The 22,544-nt window shown below is 41.1% G+C and overlaps 2 protein-coding genes, 1 long non-coding RNA gene and 1 other non-coding gene across 14 annotated transcripts in view; 3 read left to right on the top strand and 1 right to left on the bottom strand.

Annotated features, from left to right (window-relative positions):
* Positions 1-6,359, top strand: part of serinc4 (serine incorporator 4) — a 37,752-nt gene extending 31,393 nt beyond the window's left edge. For all 4 annotated transcript variants that reach the window (XM_023951918.2, XM_023951917.2, XM_078944167.1 and 1 more), the window contains exons 8-11: positions 1,329-1,455; positions 1,532-1,644; positions 5,044-5,197; positions 5,284-6,359. In XM_023951918.2, coding sequence (XP_023807686.1) covers positions 1,329-1,455; positions 1,532-1,644; positions 5,044-5,197; positions 5,284-5,491 — 602 coding nt within the window. In that variant the 3' untranslated portion in view covers positions 5,492-6,359. The remainder of the gene's footprint in view (positions 1-1,328; positions 1,456-1,531; positions 1,645-5,043; positions 5,198-5,283) is intronic.
* Positions 6,360-12,412: 6,053 nt separating this feature from the next.
* Positions 12,413-12,484, top strand: trnak-cuu (transfer RNA lysine (anticodon CUU)). Its single transcript has one exon. It is a non-coding gene; the product is annotated as a tRNA-Lys (tRNA).
* Positions 12,485-13,951: 1,467 nt separating this feature from the next.
* On the top strand, positions 13,952-18,341 carry LOC144990917 (uncharacterized). Of its 7 annotated transcripts, XR_013654766.1 has the most exons (7): positions 13,954-14,025; positions 15,467-15,488; positions 15,824-16,183; positions 16,339-16,409; positions 16,486-16,656; positions 16,923-16,981; positions 17,056-18,341. It is a non-coding gene; the product is annotated as an uncharacterized LOC144990917 (long non-coding RNA). The 7 variants fall into 7 exon arrangements; XR_013654768.1 differs by having other exon boundaries at positions 13,952-16,183; positions 17,056-17,402; positions 17,574-18,341; XR_013654769.1 differs by having other exon boundaries at positions 13,952-16,183; positions 17,056-17,402; positions 17,571-18,341.
* Positions 18,342-19,641: 1,300 nt separating this feature from the next.
* adamtsl5 (ADAMTS like 5) overlaps positions 19,642-22,544 on the bottom strand; it is a 31,193-nt gene continuing 28,290 nt past the window's right edge. For both annotated transcript variants that reach the window (XM_020711523.3, XM_078944164.1), the window contains 2 exons: positions 20,326-20,397; positions 19,642-20,250 (listed from right to left, as the gene is read on the bottom strand). In XM_020711523.3, the coding sequence (XP_020567182.1) occupies positions 19,931-20,250; positions 20,326-20,397 (392 nt within the window). In that variant the 3' untranslated portion in view covers positions 19,642-19,930. The remainder of the gene's footprint in view (positions 20,251-20,325; positions 20,398-22,544) is intronic.

Genomic DNA, 22,544 nt, shown 5'->3' with positions numbered 1-22,544 from the left:
GATCACACAAAGAGGTGTTCTTTCTGTGCATTCCTGACAAAATGACGGCTCAGCGATGTCAGAACGTGTTCCCTTAAAGACTGCAATGGCTTCAAAACAGATCTTCTTACAGTGTTTGAAACAAAAACATCGCACAAACACGACAACGGCACTATTTGGTCCGCAGCCAGGAGACATAGACACTGTAAACCTATGATATATTGAGTTGGGAATGGACATGTGAGTCTGAGCTACTGCTGAAACAGTCCTTAGATGTGAAAAAAAAGCAACATCCAAAACAAGGTTGATTACAAAAAGTCTGGGTGATGTTCTAACAGTGGCATGTGACTCTGAGTCTTATTTAAAAACATGCAAACCCAGACCAGTGGTGCAAAAAAGTATTTTGTTAGCCACCAATTGTGCAAGTTCTCCCACTTAAAAAGATGAGAGAGGCCTGTCATTTTCATCGTAGGTAAACCTCAACTATGAGAGACAAAATAAGATAAAAATCCAGAAAATCACATTTTCTTATTTTCAAAGATTTTATTAACAAATTATGGTGGAAATTAAGCACTTGGTCAATAGCAAAATTTTACTCAAAACTTTTTTAGATAACTTTTGTTGACAATGACAGCAGTCAAACATTTTCTGTAAGTCTTCACAAGGTTTCCACAAACTGTTGCTGATATTTTGGCCCATTCCTCCATGCAGATCTCCTCTGCAGCAGAGGAGGGGCTGTCGCTGGGCAACACAGACTTTCAACTCCCTCCAAAGATTTTGTATGGGGTTGAGATCTGGAAACTGGCTAGGCCACTCCAGGACCTAGGAATACTTTTTACAAAGCCCCTCTTTTGTTACCCAGGCAACAGTGTGTTTGGGATCGTTGTCAGGCTGAAAGACCCAGCCACGTTTCATCTTTAATGCCCTTGCTGATGGAAGGAGGTTCTCAGTCAAATCTGGGGTCTGCTGCATCTCTCCATGTCGGTGTGATGGAAGCATCGATGTGGGGGGAGCATTTGTGGGCAGAGGAAACATCTGATAGTTTCAGTCATCTTATTTCCCCCCCCCACACACACACACACACACACACAAACACGCACACATGCACACACACTGGCCTACAGAGTGGTCCCCTCGTCAGCAGAGGAGAACATAACCTCCACCAAGCTGGACTAAAGCTCTGCAGCACAGCTGCTTCTCTAACATCCGTCTAAAACTGTTGGGTCATCTTGACCCCCCTCTCCTATTTCTGCCTAAGAAATGCCTCTATGGATGGATAATCTCTTGTGAGGAGCATGGCTGCTTTGACTGCATCTTTGGCAAACATGTGATGTTCTCCTCTGTCTCAGTGCTTCATCAGGGCAGGAACATGACTGTCTGTTACCCCAACGTGGGACAGGATGGCATCCAGAACGAAGGCAACGCTGTGGCCGTCATCGGAGCCTTCATCATGTACTGCTGCGTCCTGTTTGCTTGGTGAGGAGAACCCCATCCTAAATCACGCAGCCAGAGAAACCCCCCCTTCAACTGTCCCGCTCTTCTCTCCCTGCAGCAACGAGGCCTCCTACCTGGCTGAGGTGTTCGGGCCCTTCTGGATGATAAAGGTTTACCGATACGAGTTCCAGAAGGCCACCTGCTGCTTCTGCTGCCCCGAGGAAGACACAGGTTTGTAGCCACCCAGCTATTCTGAAGAGACAACCAAAACACCACAGAAGAAGAAGCAGGAGGAGGACAGAGTGAGGATGGATGGTGTTTCTGCCGTAGGCAGCAGAGCATCTGCTGACACTGAAGGGAGGGAAAGACAGGGGAGTCCACCTCAGATCCTCTACTGAAGATAGAAATGAGCAGCCAGGGCTCATATATGTAGATTTATGCTGGGCTCACACCAAACCCAATTCACACATCAAATTTGTGTCTGCCGCCTTTCTTCTGACGTTCATAGTTTCTATCACACTGTATGGTCACATGTCTCTTTGCTAAATGCAGAGTATTTCCACACATTGGACTGGAATGATGATCAGTTTTTGTCCCATCACACATCTGTTGTCCGCTGCGATGCAGTTGATTGTTTTTACACTTTAGCTAAATAAAACTACCATGTCTCAATGGCTAACTCAATTGTAGATTTCCTTTTAAAATGTTTTTTTAATGGTATGGGTCAATTGGATTCGATTAATATCATCCCTCAGACAGATTGATCTGGTTAGATTGTTGAAATAGAAATCGATTCATGGAGTATTCGTTACACCCCTAGAGCAAATGGTGCAGTTGTGCAGGTGATTTGCCAGTGACTGTAATGTCAATGGAAACTACACTCTGAGAGTCTAATTTCCTCATTTCTAACATTTCAGGAATAAATGATGATGAGTGGCGTTTATAGTTTTCAAGCGACGCAATTGCTTCTAGCGTTTATTTTTAACATGAATGACATCTTGATCATAGACTCTCTGTGTCTGCGAATGGGCACAGAAAGTAAACCGGAACAGTTTAATGAGCTCAAAAGTTTTATAATCATAGAACTCAAAAGTAGCAACCAAGTAAAGTTAGCTTGAAACCTATACGCCGATGCAACCCTGACAGTTATATCTTTATTGGACTTGAACATTTGGAGTAAATCAAACCTTGGTGTCTAAAATGATTTGTGAAGAGACGTGATGACGTCATAACGTACTGTATATGCCCATGAACGTTAAGACGTGAAGCCACCCACATGCTGAGTAATTCTTCAAGGTGGCACAGCGGTTAGTGCTCCTGCCTCAGAGCAAGTAGGCCCCAGTAGGATCTGTAACAGAGCGGCTTTCTGTGTGGAGTTTGATGTGTTGGGATCCCCCAACACGCCATAGGTCTGTGAGACCCCTCGACCCCTTGAGGGTCGTGTATGAGAGAAAAGTTATAGTTTAAATTTAAAGTGTTAAGTGTCAACTCAAACATTCTAAGTTCTCAATAACTTGTGATTTTTAAGTAAGATAATAAAAATATTATGTAATCAGTTTCATCATTCATTTTGAGTTTACTGAACCTATTCGCGTTTACAACGCAGGCACACAATGAGGCAGAGGAGGTGGTGTGTTCGTACACCAATCAGAAGCAGCCTATAAAAAAAATAGAAACAGGCCAATTACATTCTATAGCACTGCAAGGTATGAGAAATGAGATCTTTCCAGTAACTTATAGGATCTCTATTTTCTATCTAATTGTCCGCTCTCTCTCTGTGTCTGTGTGTGAATTAAGATATTTCCTAACGTCTTCAATGAAGTTTTCGTCAACTTCAGTGTTAAATTCAGGTTAAATGACGTGATTTGCCCACATTTACACTATGGGTCGGAAATTAGAGTTGCAGATGATGTCATCAGATAGGGACAAAAAGAAACTGGACAAGCTGGTGAAGAGAGCTAGCTCTGTCCTGGGCTGGGCTGTCCCCTGGACTCAGTGGACTCTGTAGGTGAGAGGAGGATGCTATAGGATGCTGACCAAGCTATCCAGCATCCGGAACAACCCCTTCCCACCCTCTGTATGTGACGGTAAGGACGATGAGTAGCTCATTCAGCCGAAGACTGCTGCACCCCCAGTGCAAAAAGGAACGATACCAGAGGTCCTTCGTCACAACAGCAGTCAGGCTATACAACAACACGGTCTTGGACTGCTGAAACCGCTGCTGTTATTTTACCACTTGACTTGTTATTTTGATGTGTACTTTCACTCCAGTTTCTATTTTTACAATTTTATTCTTACTTAATGCTTTTTTGTTTTTTCTAACTACTATATTTCTTGTTTTTGCTGCTGTGACAACTGAATTTCCCCCCAGGGATCCGTAAAGTCCTATCTTATCTTATCTTGTGTCCTCTGATACAGGCCTTTTGGTTATTCCAAAAGTAAGAACAAAAACATACGGCGAGGCCTCATTCAGTTTTTACGGACCCCGCCTGTGGAACAGCCTCCCAGGGAGCCTCAGGGCCGCAGAGACTGTTCATGTTTTTAAAGGAAGGCTTAAGACCTACCTTTTTAATTTAGCTTTTAGTTGAATTTTAGGATTTTTAATTTATTTTATTTTATTATTATTAATTTATTTATTTATTTATTTATTTATTTATTATTATTATTATTATTATTATTATTAAAATATTTTAATTATTTATTTTTTTATTTTTCTTTTAACTAGTTTTATATGTGTATGTAAATACATTTATTTATTTATTCTATTAATTTTTAAGTCGCTCTTACTATTTCATATGCCTATTGAGGTTTATGTAATTATTTGTTTTTTTGTCCATGTTTTAATTTTATATTTTAATTTTATTCCTTTTACATTTTATTACACTCCAGTGTTTTCCTCTGAGGGATCCTCCACATCAGTGACTGACCCTTCTCAGTGAACGGGGACGCTGCAGTGGGATCTCCTGGGTCTGACTCTTTTGATCGGATCTGGGGGGTTCTGTGGTAGTGTTCTCCCTGAACTTGGGTTGGGGGGTCGCTGGTGTGGACATGTCCCCAAAATATCGTTTCCCCACTTCAGGACAAAGCCTGGTCTCTACATTCTATCATTTTATCACTTTTTTAATTTATTCATTCATTTATTTATTTATTTATTGATGTGTGTGTGTGTGTGTGGGTGTGTGTGTGTGTGTGTGTTTTTGCGGGGGGGGGGGGGGGGGGTTGTCGCACGGTTTGTCTTGTCATCTTGTTTTTAAATTTTATTGTATTTTATGCACAGCACTTTGAGTGACATATGTTGTTGAAAAAGTGCTATATAAATAAAGGTTGATTTGATCTGATCTGATCTGATCTGATCTGATCTGATCTTATCTTATCTTATCTTATCTTATCTTATCTTATCTTATCTTATCTTATCTTATCTTATCTTATCTTATCTTCTCTTCTCTTCTCTTCTCTTCTCTTCTCTTCTCTTCTCTTCTCTTCTCTTCTCTTCTCTTCTCTTCTCTTCTCTTCTCTTCTCTTCTCTTCTCTTCTCTTCTCTTCTCTTCTCTTCTCTTCTCTTCTCTTCTCTTCTCTTCTCTTCTCTTATATTATCTTATCTTATCTCTCTTCTGCTCTTCTGTGTTCCAGCTGAGGAGGAGTTTGTTGTTGACGACGAAGACAAAGGCTGTCAGAAGGTCATTCATAACGAGACACAGAAAGTGGCCTACAGTTACTTCTTCTTTCACTTTGTGTTCTTTCTGGCCTCACTCTACGTCATGATGACCCTTACTAATTGGTTCAGGTGAGCTGGTCCCACTTCCTGGTTTCACTCATGTTTCTGGATTCCAGTCATTTATCATCAATGCACTCTGTCATCCCTGCTTCCAGCTACGAGTCTGCAGTCCTGGAGACCACCTTCACACACGGCAGCTGGTCCACCTTCTGGGTAAAGATGACTTCCTGTTGGGCCTGCGTGGTTCTGTACCTGTGGCTGCTGCTGGGTCCTCTGTGCAGCTGTCAAAACGAGTCCAGACCCAGACGATCCCGTATCAAACGTCGCCCACCGTCCTCCCGCCACGTTAGCGTCACCGTCTGACGCTGAAGGGGAATCGGGAAGCTAACCATGCGAAGAGAGGGCTCTGATCCCCCCACCCATGAGGTGGTGGGTCAAAGACACCCGGCGGTGTGAGGACGGCAGCAGAACTGGTCCTGAAGGGACCAGTCTCCTGGAAAAGGAGAGGACTGCGGTTTTGAAGTATTCAGGAGTTGGTTCTGAATCCTGTACCAGGAGAACACGTCTGATTGTTTACTATTTCATGGGGATTTTATTTTTGCTGAATGTAGACATAGGAGGGGCTTTGTGTTGATATGATGCTGCAGATCAGCACCTTTATTTATCACCTTCCAGCATCAACAAATCCTTCACAAGCTGCCGGAAATTCTGGATAAAAGTTTAGAAAACATCATCTGCTTAGAACTTACATTCATCCCTGTCCCGTCTTCGCTTGCCGAAATTTTTGTACCTTCATGGGGTGGGGGGTTCGTTCTGCGACGAAGTAAGCAGCAGAAACGGTGACAAAGGACGGGAAGCTGAGGGTCCCGCCTGTCTCAGAGGAGCGCTGGGGTGATTCTCTGAGACCCACACATCAACATTTAGACAGAAAACTCTTCAAAGGGAGAATCTAAAGTGTTCTATTTTTGCATGTTGAGTGTAAACTGATTCTAAGAAAAATGCGCCCGTGAGAGACCTCCAACAGGAACAGAAATGACGGACTTTCTCTGAATGTAGAGATGAAGTCTGCTGCTGAAAGACGGATCGGTTCTAGATGAGCCGTCATTGCTCTTTTGTGTGTTCATGATGCTTATTGTTGCCTTCCCCACAAGAGAAACTGAGCAGTGATAACGTTTCCGGTTTTACATCAAATGTTTTTAAAGCTGCTCCATCATAAAGGTGTTTGCACTTCTCTGGTGTTTCTGCTCATTTTTCCCACATTTCAGAGCAAACGCAAACATTGATTGACACCATTACTGATGGTATCTTTGACATCCACCCATTTCCTAAACTCGCTTAATCCCTTTTGGGACCAGGAGCTGGCTGGAGCCCATTCCAGCTACTGTTGGGAAAATGATGCATGATGGTTTGTCCCTCCATAGCAGGGCTACACAGACAGAGAGACAACCACATGTAAAAATTTACCTCAGGTAATGTATGAGGGATGTTTGTGGACTGTGGGAGGAAATCCATTCATGAACAAGGAGGACTCCACACAGAAAGGTCCCAGTTGGGATTTGAACACAGACCGTCTTGGTTTTTAGGAGAGAGTGCTGACCTCTGGATCAGGTGAGGTCAGCCATTCTACAAAGGGGTCTTTAATACTCGAAAAGGCATTTGGGACCATTTCTGTCCAACCAAAACCCAGTTGGAGCCGCAAAGTCTTACTCTTTAAAAAATACAACACCGCTATGTGTTTGTTTTTTTAATGCTACATATAAATGACATAATAAATTTTTAAGTTGTAAAAAGGGTCATATTGATACTTTAAACCCTTGTGCTATCCTAGGCACTTTAACATTGGGAGTTGGGTCATCTAGACCCACTAGACAGTGCTCTGAACCTTTTTTGTTCAATGATTTGTGATCTTCACTGGTGTCCATGGATTACATGAAATCTTTCCACCTTTATCCACCTTTGTCATGGTACGGAGAACACGTCAATGTAAGGGTGGGGTCATAGGATGGCACAAGGGTTAAAAGCTAAACTCTACATCATGTGATCGTCCTGCTGCAGCAGCTGTTCTCCCATGAAAACCTCATTCAATGCAAGTCAAGTCTTTTTCTCTTGTTGTATCTTAAGTTTTATCCTCTTTGCTGTTAACCTGAATATGTGCTCTAGCCTTCTCCAATCATACACGGTTCTTACAGAAGCTCGAACATTTTACCAACGTTTCAGTCAGAAATCTCTGCGTTCACTGGTTGTTTACACAAAGCCTCTTGATAGAGTGTAATACCAGCAGTGAACTTCACACTGTTCATGTTACTGTTATAGAAGCACCTCGGTCATCAAATCATATCTCTGACTAACAAAAGTTAAATCAGTGCTAAACAAATTGCCCTTACTTTTAAAGCTACTATCTTTTTATAATTAATGTATGTGTGTGTGTGTGTGTGTGTGTGTGTGTGCGTGCATGCGTGCGTGTGTGTATGGCACACAGTTCCATGTGTTCTGTGTTATGTGACATTAAATATTGTCAGATAATTTTAAATTAAACTGAATTAAATTGAAGTGAGAGTTAGATATTAATTACACGCTGATATGCCACCAATGTTATGTTAGACTGAATATGTAGACATCATTTTTGTTCCCGGAACGTAACTTCAAGAAATGTTTTGTAAAGATGCCACTTCCGCAGTGTTATGTTCAAGCCTTCAAACCTTGGACCTTTTTAAATTTTAGTTGAAGACCCCTGGTGTAAAGGAAAGAACGAATGAGGCCATGTATGTAAAGCATATCATTTTGTCACGCAAAGGTGAACTGGAACCTGTGCACAGGTGAGTGTTTGTGTATGTAGTACTCTGTAGTGTATGATAGAATGTAAAAAAGGCAGAGTGTCTGGTTACCCCCACACCAAGACCCCCGCCAAGAACATCATCTTCACTGAAGTGGGTCTTCGAACATGTAAGTAAAAAGAGATTGACTCGCATTTAAATCCAAGTGCCATGGTCATTTAGGAAAAAAATTAAACATTTTCTACAATTTATGGCCTGAATTAATTACCTCTCTGATGCAAAGTATGACATCATAAAAAAAACATTAATGTGCCTTTTTGTCACGATGACATCACAAAGTATGATGTCATCAAGCCAAAAGTTTGATATTATTACTTTGATTATTCATCATGATTATACATCATGATGTTGCATCATTATACATCATGATGTTGCATCATTATACATCATGATTATACATCATGATTACACATCATGATTATAAATCATCATTATGCATCATAATTATACAGCATGAGGTCATATTTTGTCATCACATAGTATGAAATCATCAAGCCAAAAACTTCATAAATAGAGGTACAACAACACAGAAAACAACTTTAACATTTTTGAGAAGAGGCGCGACAAGCGAGACCAAGCGAACCAACACAAAGTTCCAGAGATCTGAGCATTTGAACTAATTAAACGAAAATCACCATGAATTCAAAACCAGTTTCAAATGCAGCAGCCCGCTCTTTTACGCCAAAATCTACCGCCATTTCAGCAAAGCCAGCTTCTGTCTGCGGCCAACCTGAATGGCAACCAGAGTTCACAAAGAATTCACCTGATGTTACCAAACCCTTCGCACATGCTCGACGGAGAAAACAGCCTACAGAGACCTGCACAGGTGTGGAAGAGAAAGGGACCTCTGACTCTCCTTCTGAAGTCGTCCAGAAACCTGTCCCAACTGTTTGGCAAAAGAGCTTTGCTCAAGTTGTGACGGAAAAACAGAGTCAACAGCCTCCTGTGGTGTTTATGACGCTTAAGTCACACAGACCAGTAACAGCAGACGTACCTGCTAAACGGGGAAAAAAGATGAGGAAGCTGATTCCTGCTGTTCCTAAAAAGACACAGCTGAGTGTGGTGGTTGAAGAACCACCAACACCAGCCAATTCAGGAACGCCTGTAAAGGAAAATGAAGCCTCCTCTGTCCAGGTACAATCTGAAGACAGAAAGACTTCAACACCTCAGGAAGAAACTCACAAACCCTCTGTAGTCCCTGCTGAGAACACCAACCTGCAGCCTGCAGAGATCTCTCCAACTATGGTGATAATAAAAGAAACACCTCTTGGTAGAAAGGCCCAAAAATATGTGCCAACAGTTTGGGAAAGAAGCTTTGTAGATGTTCTGTCTGGAAAGAAGGAACTGGCTCCAAAACGTAGACCAGTCTCTGCTGTCCCTATTGAACATAGACCTGTTATGGAAGAAAGGAGAGTAGAGATTCCTGTCAAGTCAGCCCTTTCAGAGACTGGATTACCTTCTGCCATGGAAACAACTGAAAGTGAAAGACCAGCAGCAACTTTTCTGAAGGACAACAACACAAACAGCCCAGTGCCAAACAATGGGACTGTCAAAGACAGAGAAAAGCCATTCTTACCTTCAGGAGCTGAAAAGGCTGAAATGGAGAATGTTGTTGACCAAGACAAGAGTGCAGAGCAGCCCAAAGTGTCGGTTCCAACACCTGTACAACCTCAGATTCCCTCATTCTCTCAGACAAGCATGATGATGATTTCTGAAACAGAGTTTTATGGAATTCTGACACAAAAAGATGAAAACGCTGCTGCACTTCAACAGGAGAATTCTGCCCTCAAGGTGGAAGTCATGCGTCTCAACAAACTCCTTCAGCAGAAAAATACGGTTCTTTCAGATGCTACTGGGAACGCGGACCAAATTGGAGAAGAGTTAAGCCACTGGAGAACCCTGGTAGAACAAGCCAAAAGCTCCCTGATCCAGATGCAGCAACAAAAGAGTGAAACTGAAGCTGCATTGGCTCAATCTCAGAGACTGTTAAAGGAGAAGGAGGAGGGACACTTTAAAGAAACCACAACTTTAAAGTACAATGTAGAACAGCTCAAACATAAGCTCCAGGTTGAACAGTCTCTCATGGAAAAGGAGAAAATGTTGATCTACAAAGGACTTCATGAAAAGACTCGTGAAACTTCAGAACTCACCCAAAAAATCCACCAACTGGAAAAAATCCAGGAGACCTTCAAAGAAACTGCAGAGCAGGAAAGACTGCAATGGCAGAAAGAAAAGTCCTCCTTTCTCCAAGAAATGTCTCAATTAAAAAAATACCTTTTCCGGGAAAAGGAAGTCAAAATGAGAAAGTCTGTAGAGGACCACAAAAAGACGGTTGACCAACTACATCAGGAGATGTACAAGCCAAAAGAAAAGAATCAGGAAAAATCAAACCTCACCAGCAAACTGAGGAACCTGGAAACATCTCTGTTGACAGAGAAGGCAAAGACCAATGCAGCCGAAAAACAGCAGGCAGAGGACAAACACAAGTGGGACGAAGAAAAGTCCTCCCTTCTCCAAGAAATCTCTCAACTAAAAGAGATTATCCAGAGAAAGGAGGACAGACTCAACCACTGCCAAGAACTGCAGGAGGAGGTGAAAGATGTCAAAGAAAAACCAAAGAAAAAATCACACCGAGGTTTTCTGAGTTTTTTCAAAAGGTCTAAAAAAAAGGAGTAAGAACACACCACACCGTGTAGGATTTAGAATTTAGGTTGTGGTGTTTAGGTTTGACAAGTTTAAACCACACAAAAAAAATTAGGAACACACCACACCGTGTAGGATTTAGAATTTAGGTTGTGGTGTTTAGGTTTGACAAGTTCAAACAAACCACACAAAAAAAATTAGGAACACACCACATTGTGTAGGATTTAGAATTTAGGTTGTGGTGTTTAGGTTTGACAAGTTCAAACCACACAAAAAAATTAGGAACACACCACATTGTGTAGGATTTAGAATTTAGGTTGTGGTGTGTAGATTTTAGAAATTTAAACCACAAAAAAAGTTAGTTTTTGTTTCTTTTATTCATGTTTAATCTGCTTGGGTTTTCTCCTGGTGCTCAGGTTCACCCTTAAAAAAACTTCACCATTTATCAGCGTTGTGCTGTGTATTTATTTAAGAAAGAAAAAAAAACACTAAAAACTTAGTTAGTGGTTGTTGTTTTTATGTTTAATCTGCTTGGAATTTCTCCTGGTGCTCAGGTTTCCCCTGAACAAATCTCCTCATTATTTATCAATGTTTCTGCATTTTATGTTTATGTATTATTGGTGACTCAAAAGTGTCATTTACGTGTGAATATGAATGTTTGAACAACTGGATGGATACATGGATGAAATGAATGGATGGGAAAGTGACATTATGTGTGTTAGATGTAACAGATGGAATGAAATAATGAGTGAATGAATGTAATGCAACCACAAGGGAACACAATGCAGTGCTCTCTTGTGCCGGTCCCAAGTCCGGATAAATGCAGAGGGTTGTGTGAGTGCCAAAACAAATTGAACATATGAATCACAAACACAGATGAGTTCAATTTATAAATGTTTAGATCTCACATTCCTTAGCATCTCAGAGAAATAGTCCTGGAGGCTCAACTCCTCCCCTATGACGGCGCTTGGGCTCAACTCCACCCACAGTCTGGGCTGTGAAACACAGTCCCTCTCTAATCATCGATCTAAACATTCTGGTGCGTCACACTGACATATCAAAAATAACTGACACCCGAAAACAAAAGTTCTTTTTTCTGACCTCTAGCAACTATTTTTTTTTTGCACTTCACTGTTAGTGTACAAAATATTCCACATTATTTTTTAGATTTGAAATTTTTTTAATCAAAAATCTTTTATCTTGGTCAGCATATTTTCCAATTCATTACAGTTTTTCTTATCAAAACCTGTAGACATGTAGGGCATTGTGGGGTTCATGGTGTAGTGGTTAGCACTCTGGACTTTGAATCCAGCCACCTCAGTTCAAATCTCAGTAGAACCTAAAAACGCCCCTTGCACATACATGGATCTAAACCAGGGCTGCCTAAAACCAGGCCTTGAGAGCCAGAATCTACTGGTTTTCTAGAAATCCTGCCATGTCTACAGTTGATTACATGGATCAGGTGTATTTGGCCAATAAGGAGCCTCAATGCCAGGACAGATGGAAAACATGTTGGACAGCAGGCCTCAAGGCCTTGAATTGGACACCCCTGATCTAAACAATCCAGCACCTCAAACCCAACCTACCCTCCCTACATATAATTGTAACATGAATCTAAATAATCCTGTGCCACAAATTAAAAATAACATACTCCCCCAAACATATCATCTCTTTTCTGGCCTTTACCAACGACATTTTACCCCCCCAAAAAAATATTCTTTTAGTGAATAAAATATCCCACATTATTTTCTAGATATCTAGATAGTTCATTACAATTTTTTTAACAAAACAATTAAAGATCTTGTGATGTTCTATGGTGTAATGGTTAGCACTCTGGACTCTTAATCCAGTGGTCTGAGTTCAAATCTCAGTAGAACCTTGAAACCCCAACCAACTCTCCTCAACCATCAATCTAACATGGATCAAAATAATCCAGCATCTCAAACTGTTATAAAAATGACAGACATGATCATCCAAAAACTTTAATTTTCTGGCCTCTAAAAACATTTATACACTTCTGTTAGTGTACAAAATATGCCACATTAATTTGTAGTATAATATTTATTTTATTCATAAATATTTTGTGTTCGTCAGCATATTTTCCATTTTGATAATGGAGCAGCAGCATCACTGAATGCAAGGACTGTTATGTTTTCGCAGTTGAAAAGATTTCTGCGTCTTTGAGCGAAAATGTTATTTTGCTAGGCTTTACAATATAATGCATCAAAAATCAGATGTTTGTAAATCTGAATCAAGCTTTATGAGATCTATATTGAAGTCTCCACAGATTATTAATAGTTTATATTGGTTTAGATTACTTAACATATCTTCTAAATTGTCCCTAAAAGTTTCCATTTTTGATCCTGGTTTCCTATATACACACCCAACGATCATATTTTTGTTTTTTTGTAACTCTATTTCCACAGCAACACTTTCCATTTAACCATCAACAGCAGAAGTCATGCATTCCACCGGTTTCCATTTTAAACCGCTGTCAATATAAAGGGCACCCCCTCCCCTCCAATCCTATTTGTTCTGCTATTGAAATACAAATTGTAGCCTTCAAATTTCTAATCATTCTCCTTCCCTTCATTTATCCATGTCTCTGACAGTGCAATTACTTTAAATTTTCCTTTAAATGAGTCCAAAAATATTTAATTTTGTTAAAGTTTCTTCCAGTTCAATCCTTAGATCCCTCTGTCTAATGATAGCCTTTAGCTCCTGGATCTCTTTGTCCATGAAACCTGTCAGTGTTTTCTGATTTTTTACCACTTCACTGATGTCGCTTGACATGTAGTCCAGAGATTCCTTCATAACTGCAATTTCAGCAGCTAACTTGGTATAACTGGACATCTTGCTCCGAGTCCCAGTATAGGATGAAATGCGCTGCACAGTTGTTCTCTTCTTTCTGGACACAATAACTGCTAATTGTCAAAATTATCCAGTAGAATAAAGTGGATTAATGTGGCACAAATATCAATATCTCAATTTTTGATGGTTGTCACTATATTTTTGTGATTTTTGATGGATTGTATCAGGCCTTTAGGCTGAGAAAAACAGTGGCAGCCATCTTTTCAAATATTGTTTATTTTATTTTCCTATAATGTACAGATTCATTTATGTGGAAATGCACTTTGTGTGAAGGGATCAGAAAAGTATTTATGTATTTATTTGATTTCAGAAAATTATTTTGATTCAGGCGAGTTATGCAGTCAGTCATTTATTCTTCACTAACTAACCACTCTCGCTAAGACAGCACGTCTGAACAATTGGTCTGAAACCAAACAGAAAACGCCACTCTGATTGGCCACTCTGACACCAGACAACGCATGCATTTGGCGCATGCGTATTTCAGGTTTTGGACACAATACGGCCGTGGGTCGACATGGAAATGACGTCTTTACAACGTGACTTTGCACAGTAGGTATAGCCTGTCCTATAACATGTCCTCTGTTGTTGACATGGCTGTGTCAGATTACTGAGGTATAGTTTTTAGCATCACCAATTTTACTCGACAGGAAGTTCCAGTGAGAACTGTGAGGAATCGATACATAACTTCTGAAGTGGCTGCTCATTTTATCAATATTGTACACTAAATTCCCGCTCAGATTTTATCTGCATCATGTGACTTTTTGGTAAAAATTATTAATGATAGCTTGCGGACAGCCAATGATGCTGTAGCTCCACTTAAAACAAAAACTGTAAAAACTCAATCTACAGCACCGTGGAGAAATGAAAGAATCAGAGGCATGAAACATGAATGCAGGTGAGCAGAGAGGAAGGGGACAAAAACAAACAAAAATTTACTGTACATCAAGAGATTTTTAATGAACAACCAAAGATGTACAAAAATAAAATAAAACAAGCTGGTCACAGCTTGTTGATACTGCGACACTTGGTCGGGTTTTCTCCCAGTTAAACCACCTGTCTCTTATACCTAATCCCCATATCACCATTAAAAACATCTTATGACTTCTTTAAGTTTGAGCTTTGAATCACAGGAAATTACTTTCTTTAAACAGGTTTTTTCCCTGCTGCCTTTAAAACGGCAGGGGTGAAGCCTCTTCTGAATACAAGTAATGAAGATTCTAGCATCCTTGATGACTATCAACCAGCAACCAATTTACAATTTCTAAGTAAAACCATAGAAAAAACAGTTTTTGTCCAACTAAATGATTTTTGAAATAGAAACGCTATCCAGTAAAAGTGTCAGTTGATTTTAGGGCCAATCACAGTATAAAAACAGCCCTTGTTAAATTATGTAAATTATGTGGTTTTACTGCTATCTCCCAGATTAATGATTGTTTACAAGTATGGATACATGCTCCTCAAAGGCCTATGGCAGGGGTGTCAAACTCATTTTCACTGAGGGCCACATCAGCATAGCGGCTGTCCTCAAAGGGCCAGATTTAACTTATACATGTAACTAAATGTAATGAAAAAAAAACATGTTTGCTTGTTACTCTAGAATAAATTCTTTTACATTTGATTCTGTCAGGTTAGGTTATATGGACAGTGTTTGAGTCCTAATGTTTAGTTGCCCAATCCCATATTTCAAGTCAGATTCCCCCTAGATATGAATAAATACACACCAATTTTTATTTTAAGAATTTGAAAACTTTTATGCTCTCGCGGGCCACATAAAATGACATGGAGGGCCACATTTGGCCCCTGGGCCTTGAGTTTGACACGTGTGCCCTATGGTATCAATTGTGGGGTCCCCTTTGGATTGATATAAAGCCCACTACTTTTTAATTTTGTTATGGTTGTAGCCACATTAGTTTGGTTTTCGTTTTGTTCTGTGCATTATTTTCTGTGTCAGAGTGAGACCTCAGTAATTTTTATGGATCTTCTTTTGCAGGCAAGATTACGGGATTTGATAGGTGGGTTTCTTTCTGCTTTGGCCATGGTTCACCCTGAAACCTTTTTGCTTCACCTCTTTAAGTTATTGTTTACCTAGAATCTTTCTTGTAAATGAATTAGTTTCTGTAAGGGATTCTGTGGTTTTTGGTCATGCTCTGAGTTTCCCTGTCACTGTTTCCTGCTCCATCATGATCCACAGCTGTTGTCATTTTAGTTAATTGCCCTCAGCCTATTTAAGAGTCTGGTTTCGTTCATCCTTGTCAGGTCATCTGCTGTTTTCTACTTTGCCACCTTTTTGTTGCTCCCAGGGTTTTGTCACGGTTCACTTTGTTTATTAAATGTTTCTGTCACCCAGTCAGGGGGGTATTCCAGAAGGCATGTTTAAACTACCCTGACTCTAACCCTGAACTCTGGCTGAAATCCGCCTGAACTTGCTTACTCTGCGTATGTGGGTTCCGAAACACCGGATGAGTTGGCGTAATGACGCTCGACTTGATAGCCCTGGGTTAATGCGCGTGCACGACAAGTACATAAAGACATTCTCAATGGATCGCTGATTTCCGGAGTCACCGTGGAAACACAGCGAGCGCTGTCCTTCAGCGAGACGGAGTTGGAGATTCTAATGGATTTGAAGCCCATCGTTACCAAAAAAAAGCAATACAGCTTCATCAACGAAAGAGATTGTCTGCTTGGCTAAAGTGACAAGAATGAACGTGTGAGTATGATTGTATTCCCATTGTCATGGTGATGCAAACTGCTTATGAGGGGGTAAGATATATTTGTAATCATCTCCTCGTAAAGTGTGTGCATGCATGTGCGCGTGTGTGGGAGATATAAGACTAATATATGATTTGTGGCTCCTCTTATCAGCTGTAATACGTCTAAAACGAGAAGGACTCTGACCCAAGTAAAGATGAAACACAAAAACATTCTCCAACAAGGTAATATTTTAATATCGAGATCCCAACGTACAGAATTGTTATGAAATACAATATTCCATGTAATGTGGTTATGTAGCCAATAGAAAAAAGTCTGAGGCCCTTCGAACAGGCGGGGGTCCACCTCCACCTTCCCTCACCCCGGCTGAGGAGCTGGCACTGTCCCTCAACAAAGGGCGACCAGTCGTGGATGGGATTTCAGGGGGCAGTTCATCAGACTCTGCCACAAACACAAGTGGCTTAGTCACATGTAGGTATATCACATTATAAGTCACGAGGTATTGATGATTTCACTGTGCAGCAGTGTTAAATACATCAAATCTACACTAACCATTTAACAAAGACATTTAGAAAGCATATTCCAGTCATTTCTTCTATGTGTCATGCATTTCTATTGAATATTTTATTCTACATTACTGTATATGATGCATAATGTACTGTACACTGATTCTCCTTTTATTAGGCGTTTGCTTGAGAATATACATAGAGTATCTGACTGGTTTTATTGTATTGCAGATGCCTATGGTCAGTTCGTATTACTGGAGCCTCCTTCATCACCACACCCTGTCATAATTGTGAGTGATTAATGTTGTTAGTTCCTTAGTTGTCTGTTTGGTAGATCAAGCATCTTTACATAATTACACTGCAGGATGAAGATGAAGAGATCTGCAGTGACAGAAATTGACAGAGACCCATCGAGGTATGTGATGGCCCGCCACTTTATTTTATGTTTTAAATTACGTCCATGTTGTCATTGCAATTTCAGAGTATTGCGGGGATGTTACTGCAGATGAGGGTCAATGCAGCTCCACCATGAACCTTGGCAGTGTAAGAACATTTCTGCAGATACAATTATCATGTTAATAATTGGTTTGTATTGCAAACGTCAAAAGACTTTCTTTGTAGTTGCCTGCCAAAGAGCTTTATAAGGTCTATCTCCAGAGGCAAATTAGGAAATGTGACTTTGAAATTGAATTGCTGGAGCATCAGCTGAAGGTGAGACACATTTATGAATATTTAATCTGTTTGTTGAATGGACTATTAAGCAATAAAGTCACTTTTTTTCATTACAGCAAATGAAGAAATAGAACTGTCAGCCTTTGAGTCATGCTTTTTATTGGATGTAATGTAGGCTGATCATGTCCCTGCCATCTCTTTGGTCAGCAGGGTCCAATGGGGCATCCACTGGGCCGTCTTCAAGAGGTGGGGGGGGGCCCCTCTCACCTCTCATGGTGGCGATGTTGTGAAGAACGGCACATGCAGCTGTAATGTCACATGCCCTCTCTGGTGTGACCCTGAGCCCACGTAGGCACCGTAATCGTGCTTTCAGGATGCCTATGGTCATCTCCACCCTGGTCCGTGTTCTGCTGTGGGCCAGGTAATTATGCCTGTGATCCAGGCTGAGGTTCAGGGTAGGGGATAATCAGGAATGGCAGGCAAGGATACCCCCCCCCCCTTAACGGCAGTTATATTGTCTAATTTAAATGCATGACATTGTATAAGGAATGTAAAGCAATTTGTACCCTGATGGAATTTGGGGCACAAGGATGACTCTCTGAATATACTGGCATTATGAACAGAACTGGGCCATTTGGCTTCTATGTTCATGATGAGGTGGATGGCATCACATATTACCTAGATAGTGGGAATGGTAATCAGAATGATTTAAAGTATGATGGGAAATATGATACAACTGCCTTATAGTGTTACCTGCACATTGATGCTATGCATGGACTTCCTATTAACATAATCTCCTTCATTGACTGAAGGAGATTTAATAGGAATGTGAGTTCCATCCATACACCCAATCACATTTGGGAACCCTGAAATAGGAGGGTATATGATGAGACATAGTTATGATTGTGACTGTAAACATTATGGATATATTGATGAAGCAGTGTAACTGTGTCAAATAAAATTAACGGACAAACCTGCTATTCTGTGGAATTCCTCTTTAATGACCCTCAGTGGTTTATGGCCAGGGAACTGCCCGACACACAGTTGCCTTTCCTACATGTTCTGCATCACCCACGCTGTACAAAAAATTCCCAGTTGCAAAATGCTATGCATAAAATGTTCTCGGTCCGCGGCGCTGCTCCCCGATGTGTCACATTCCATATGAACAGCGGCTACAAAGGATTCCTTAACCCTTGTGCTATCCTAGGCACTTTAACGTTGGGAGTTGGGTCATCTAGACCCACTAGACAGTGCTCTGAACCTTTTTTTCTTCAATGATTTGTGATCTTCACCGGTGTCCATGGATTACATGAAATCTTTCCACCTTTATCCACCTTTGTCATGGTAGGAGAACATGTCAATGGCAGGGTGGGGTCATCAAAGATAGCACAAGGGTTAAATAAAGGAGTCCAGTAAAACGATAACGCCCCAGTAAATCATTTGGGAACGAGTAATCTGCTCCAGATCAGGTTATGTTCAGAGCATGAGTTTCTATGGCAACTAAGCATACACTGAAACATACCTCCATTTTTTTGGAACCGAAAGTTGAGGTTATCCACTTCCTTATCTTCAAACTTACCGTGGTAACTAGCATAACCTGCTTTTTGGAATACCCCCCCTGCATTTTTGGGTTCTCCACCACTAGTTTCTGACAGTTGCGGTTCATAGAGCTAATCTTTTGGTGTTAATTGTGGTTGTCTTTTATGTTATAATATTAATGGATTAGATTTATCTGTGCTTTTCCAGACGCTCAAAGCGCTTACATTGTGTCCATTCATTCACTCCTCATTCATACTTGGTGATGGTAAGCTATGTTTGAAGCCACAGCTGCCCTGGGGCAGACTGACAGAGGCGTGGCTGCCAGTTCGCGCCTACGGCGTTATGTTACTTTAGATCTCCCCTATACACTCTCATCTCGTCAGATATGGAGATATTTTTGGGGCACTTTTTAAAGTTTTTTTTTGGTGTGCCCAACTTGTTGTTCCCCTTGCACAGGAGTTTTCCAGTTTGGAAATGCAACTTTGATGGACAAATTTGTACGATGTACATTCTTCCAGGAGATGTTTGATTTTTGGAAAAAGCTAAGGAGGGCTATTGGATCCTCCTTTCATCGAGTTTTCTTGGTGATGTCAGAAGTTCTCGTCTGTGCGTGTGCACATGCGTGCGTATGCACGTGAATGCATGTGTAAAAAAGGCTTATGTGGCTTCGGACCCTCAGGTTGAAGACCCCTGGTCTAGAAGGAGAAACTCAGTCTGCTTTGACTGGAAAAAACGCAAATTCAGAACATTTTGGTTTTATTTCTTGGCCACACAGTGATACAATACAAATACACACACAACAACAAAAACAGTGGAGGAACAGGATGCATGTTCTTGTTTTTCAGGTGAACCTGAGCATCCACTATAAGTTTTTTTTGAAAACTAAACTCTTTTTCTTCCGTCTCTGCTGGTTCTTGGTCAGACTTTTGAGTATTCAGCAGTTTTATGTCCTCAAAAACCTCAAACTCCAGCACCTTGTGGCATGAAGGTCCATCCCCTTTCTGCTAGTTGCATGCCCCCCACTCCCCTCAAAGCTGCAGGGGTCCTCTGCTGCTGCACAGCCCCTCCAGGGTCCACAAGAGCTCATCCTCCCTGGGTCGGTACGGCACCACATAACTGTCCTCCTCCAGCAGGATGCGATTTAGCGTGCGCTCATAGTTAATGTGGCGCCGTGCCATGAAGACGTACTGCCTCCCACCCTCCAGGTGGGGGCAGTCACACACATTTGGGACCCAGAGAAACTCCCGGTGCTCCAGGCGGAAGCGGTTCCTGTAGGTGTGGATGATCTGGACGTCATAGCGCGTCTCCTTTCCGCTTTGCACCTTCTCAAGAACTTTTCCGCGAAACACTGAAAGAGAATGGAGCAGCAGGTCAGTCTGTGTCACCGTGACATGCAGGAGCGGAAAACAACCAAATTTCTCACCAAAGTCCTTCTGGCAGTACTGCCTGCGGCGCTCCCGCCGACCTCTGACTCGCAAACACTTTCCACAGCGTCCTGGAGGTGGAGCAGAAGCACAGGATGAAGCCAGCAGGCACACATGGGGCGAGAGAGTGTCTGTGGGGAGCAGGGGCTGGGGGGGCCCCAGTTCATGCAGGTGTAATAAAATGACAGCACGTCTTTACAAACTTATTTCTTTAGTTTCTTGTCATTTTGTGATTATAGAAAAAAAAATTAATCCAACACTTTCTACTTCATGAATTAACCCTTGTGCTATCTTAGATGACCCCCCCCCCTTAAATTGACGTGTTCTCCCTACCATGATAAAGGTGGATAAAGGTGGAAAGATTTCATGTAATCCATGGACACCAGTGAGGTTCACAAATCATTGAAGAAAAAAGGTTCAGAGCACTGTCTAGTGGGTCTAGATGACCCAACTCCCAATGGTAAAGTGCCTAGGATAGCACAAGGGTTAATATATGGACAAACCCATCTGGGGCCCACAATTTCCAGTCCAATACTACAGTCAATGATCCTCTTCAAGCTTTGTTACCCTCCTTTTGATGGGTGACATCAAAATATATTCTAAGATAAAGGAAATTTGACTAAAGGTAAACCCATATTATCACTAACACATATGAACACGACCTTGATGCGGATTTTGTTTTTCTACATCACACTGGTTGGACAGCTTCTGATAACTTCTGCTGGAATTCAGAGGCCCAAACTGTGTCAAGGTTATCAAGGCAACATGGCACAATGAAGGAGGTGGCGCCGGGGGGAGTGGGGGTGGGGAGGTGGAGGGAGGAGGCTGATAACACAGCGGTACACAGAGACATCACTGAAAGTGACGGATGACACATTTTCTCAGTTCTGTGTTCAAATGAAATGTTCATGCAAGTAAACATTTGGACCTTTCTTTTTACATTTCAGAAAACAATAGTTACTGATTAAAATTGAGATTAATGTGAAAAGAGACGTTCATTTTTCTGTAGTTAATCGCGATTAACACGATAATTTTACCCTCCTAATTATAGTGTTCATTCCTTACTATAAACAACCCCAAAGTGTTTTTTTGATCCATTCACACATTTCTGAGTATTCATCTAAAAACGAAATCATTATAAATCTGCATTACATCTATTATACAAATAAAAAAAGAGAGTCCTGATCATACAGATCAGCAGTCGGTAAAGCAGAGTTTCATCTGTAAAATGAGGAGCTCAGAGACACGTTTGGATTTAGATGACCGCTACTTTATTCAGCCCTGTTAATACCCAGAAGTCCATTTGTCACCTTACGTCATGAACCTGTCATGCGCAGAACACCAAAGCGGAAGGAAAACAGTGTTCCATGTGCCCCCTCCTCCAGATGAAACGTCCCGTTTCAACATAGAACAACAACGATGAAAATAGTCTGTTATATTAGCAGAAGAACGTCGAAAAAAGAAGTGCTCCTCCTCAGACATCACACAGATGTAGAGATGTTGTCTTTGGTGGAGGAAGAAAGGATGGAAAGGTGAGAAGGTGAAAAGCTGCACGGACACCAATGTCTTTATCAACGAGCTGCAGAGATCTTGCAAACCACCAATCAATGAAAAAGTCGTAAATCTACGACTTTAACCCTTGTGCTATCTTTGATGACCCCAACCTTGCATTGACGTGTTCTTCCTACCATGACAAAGGTGGATAAAGGTGGAAAGATTTCATGTAATCCATGGACACCAGTGAAGATCACAAATCATTGAAGAAAAAAGGTTCAGAGCACTGTCTAGTGGGTCTAGATGACCCCACTCCCAATGTTAAAGTGCCTAGGACAGCACAAGGGTTACATCTCATAATTTTACCTTTTTTTTTGGCGGGCCTAAATCTCTGTCGTACCCTATCATACATGAGTCTGTATGATTTATGTTGTTGCTATTGTTGTTTTAAGTATTACTATCCACTATATGCCCTATATTGAATTTATTAACATGTTTGAAACAAATGTTCATAAATAAATAAAACTAATTTACTCTGAAAAGCTTAGAAAAGCAGGATAAAGGCCCTTTAAAAGCAGCAACTTGTTTGACTTTTCTGATCTGGATAACATGAACAGACGGAAGATGCATATACTACTGAATATTTACTGGCTTCTTGCTAATTTTAGCCCCCCACTCCCTCCCCCAAACGCACACTTTAAAAATGCAGTGCTTTGGGAGGACT

The sequence above is a fragment of the Oryzias latipes genome, chromosome 3, assembly GCF_053564925.1.
Source record: "Oryzias latipes strain Hd-rR chromosome 3, Olatipes_Hd-rR_3.1".
Classification (NCBI taxonomy): domain Eukaryota; kingdom Metazoa; phylum Chordata; class Actinopteri; order Beloniformes; family Adrianichthyidae; genus Oryzias; species Oryzias latipes.
Note: the sequence above shows the minus strand (reverse complement) of the source record. Positions and strands in the feature narration are given on the sequence as shown.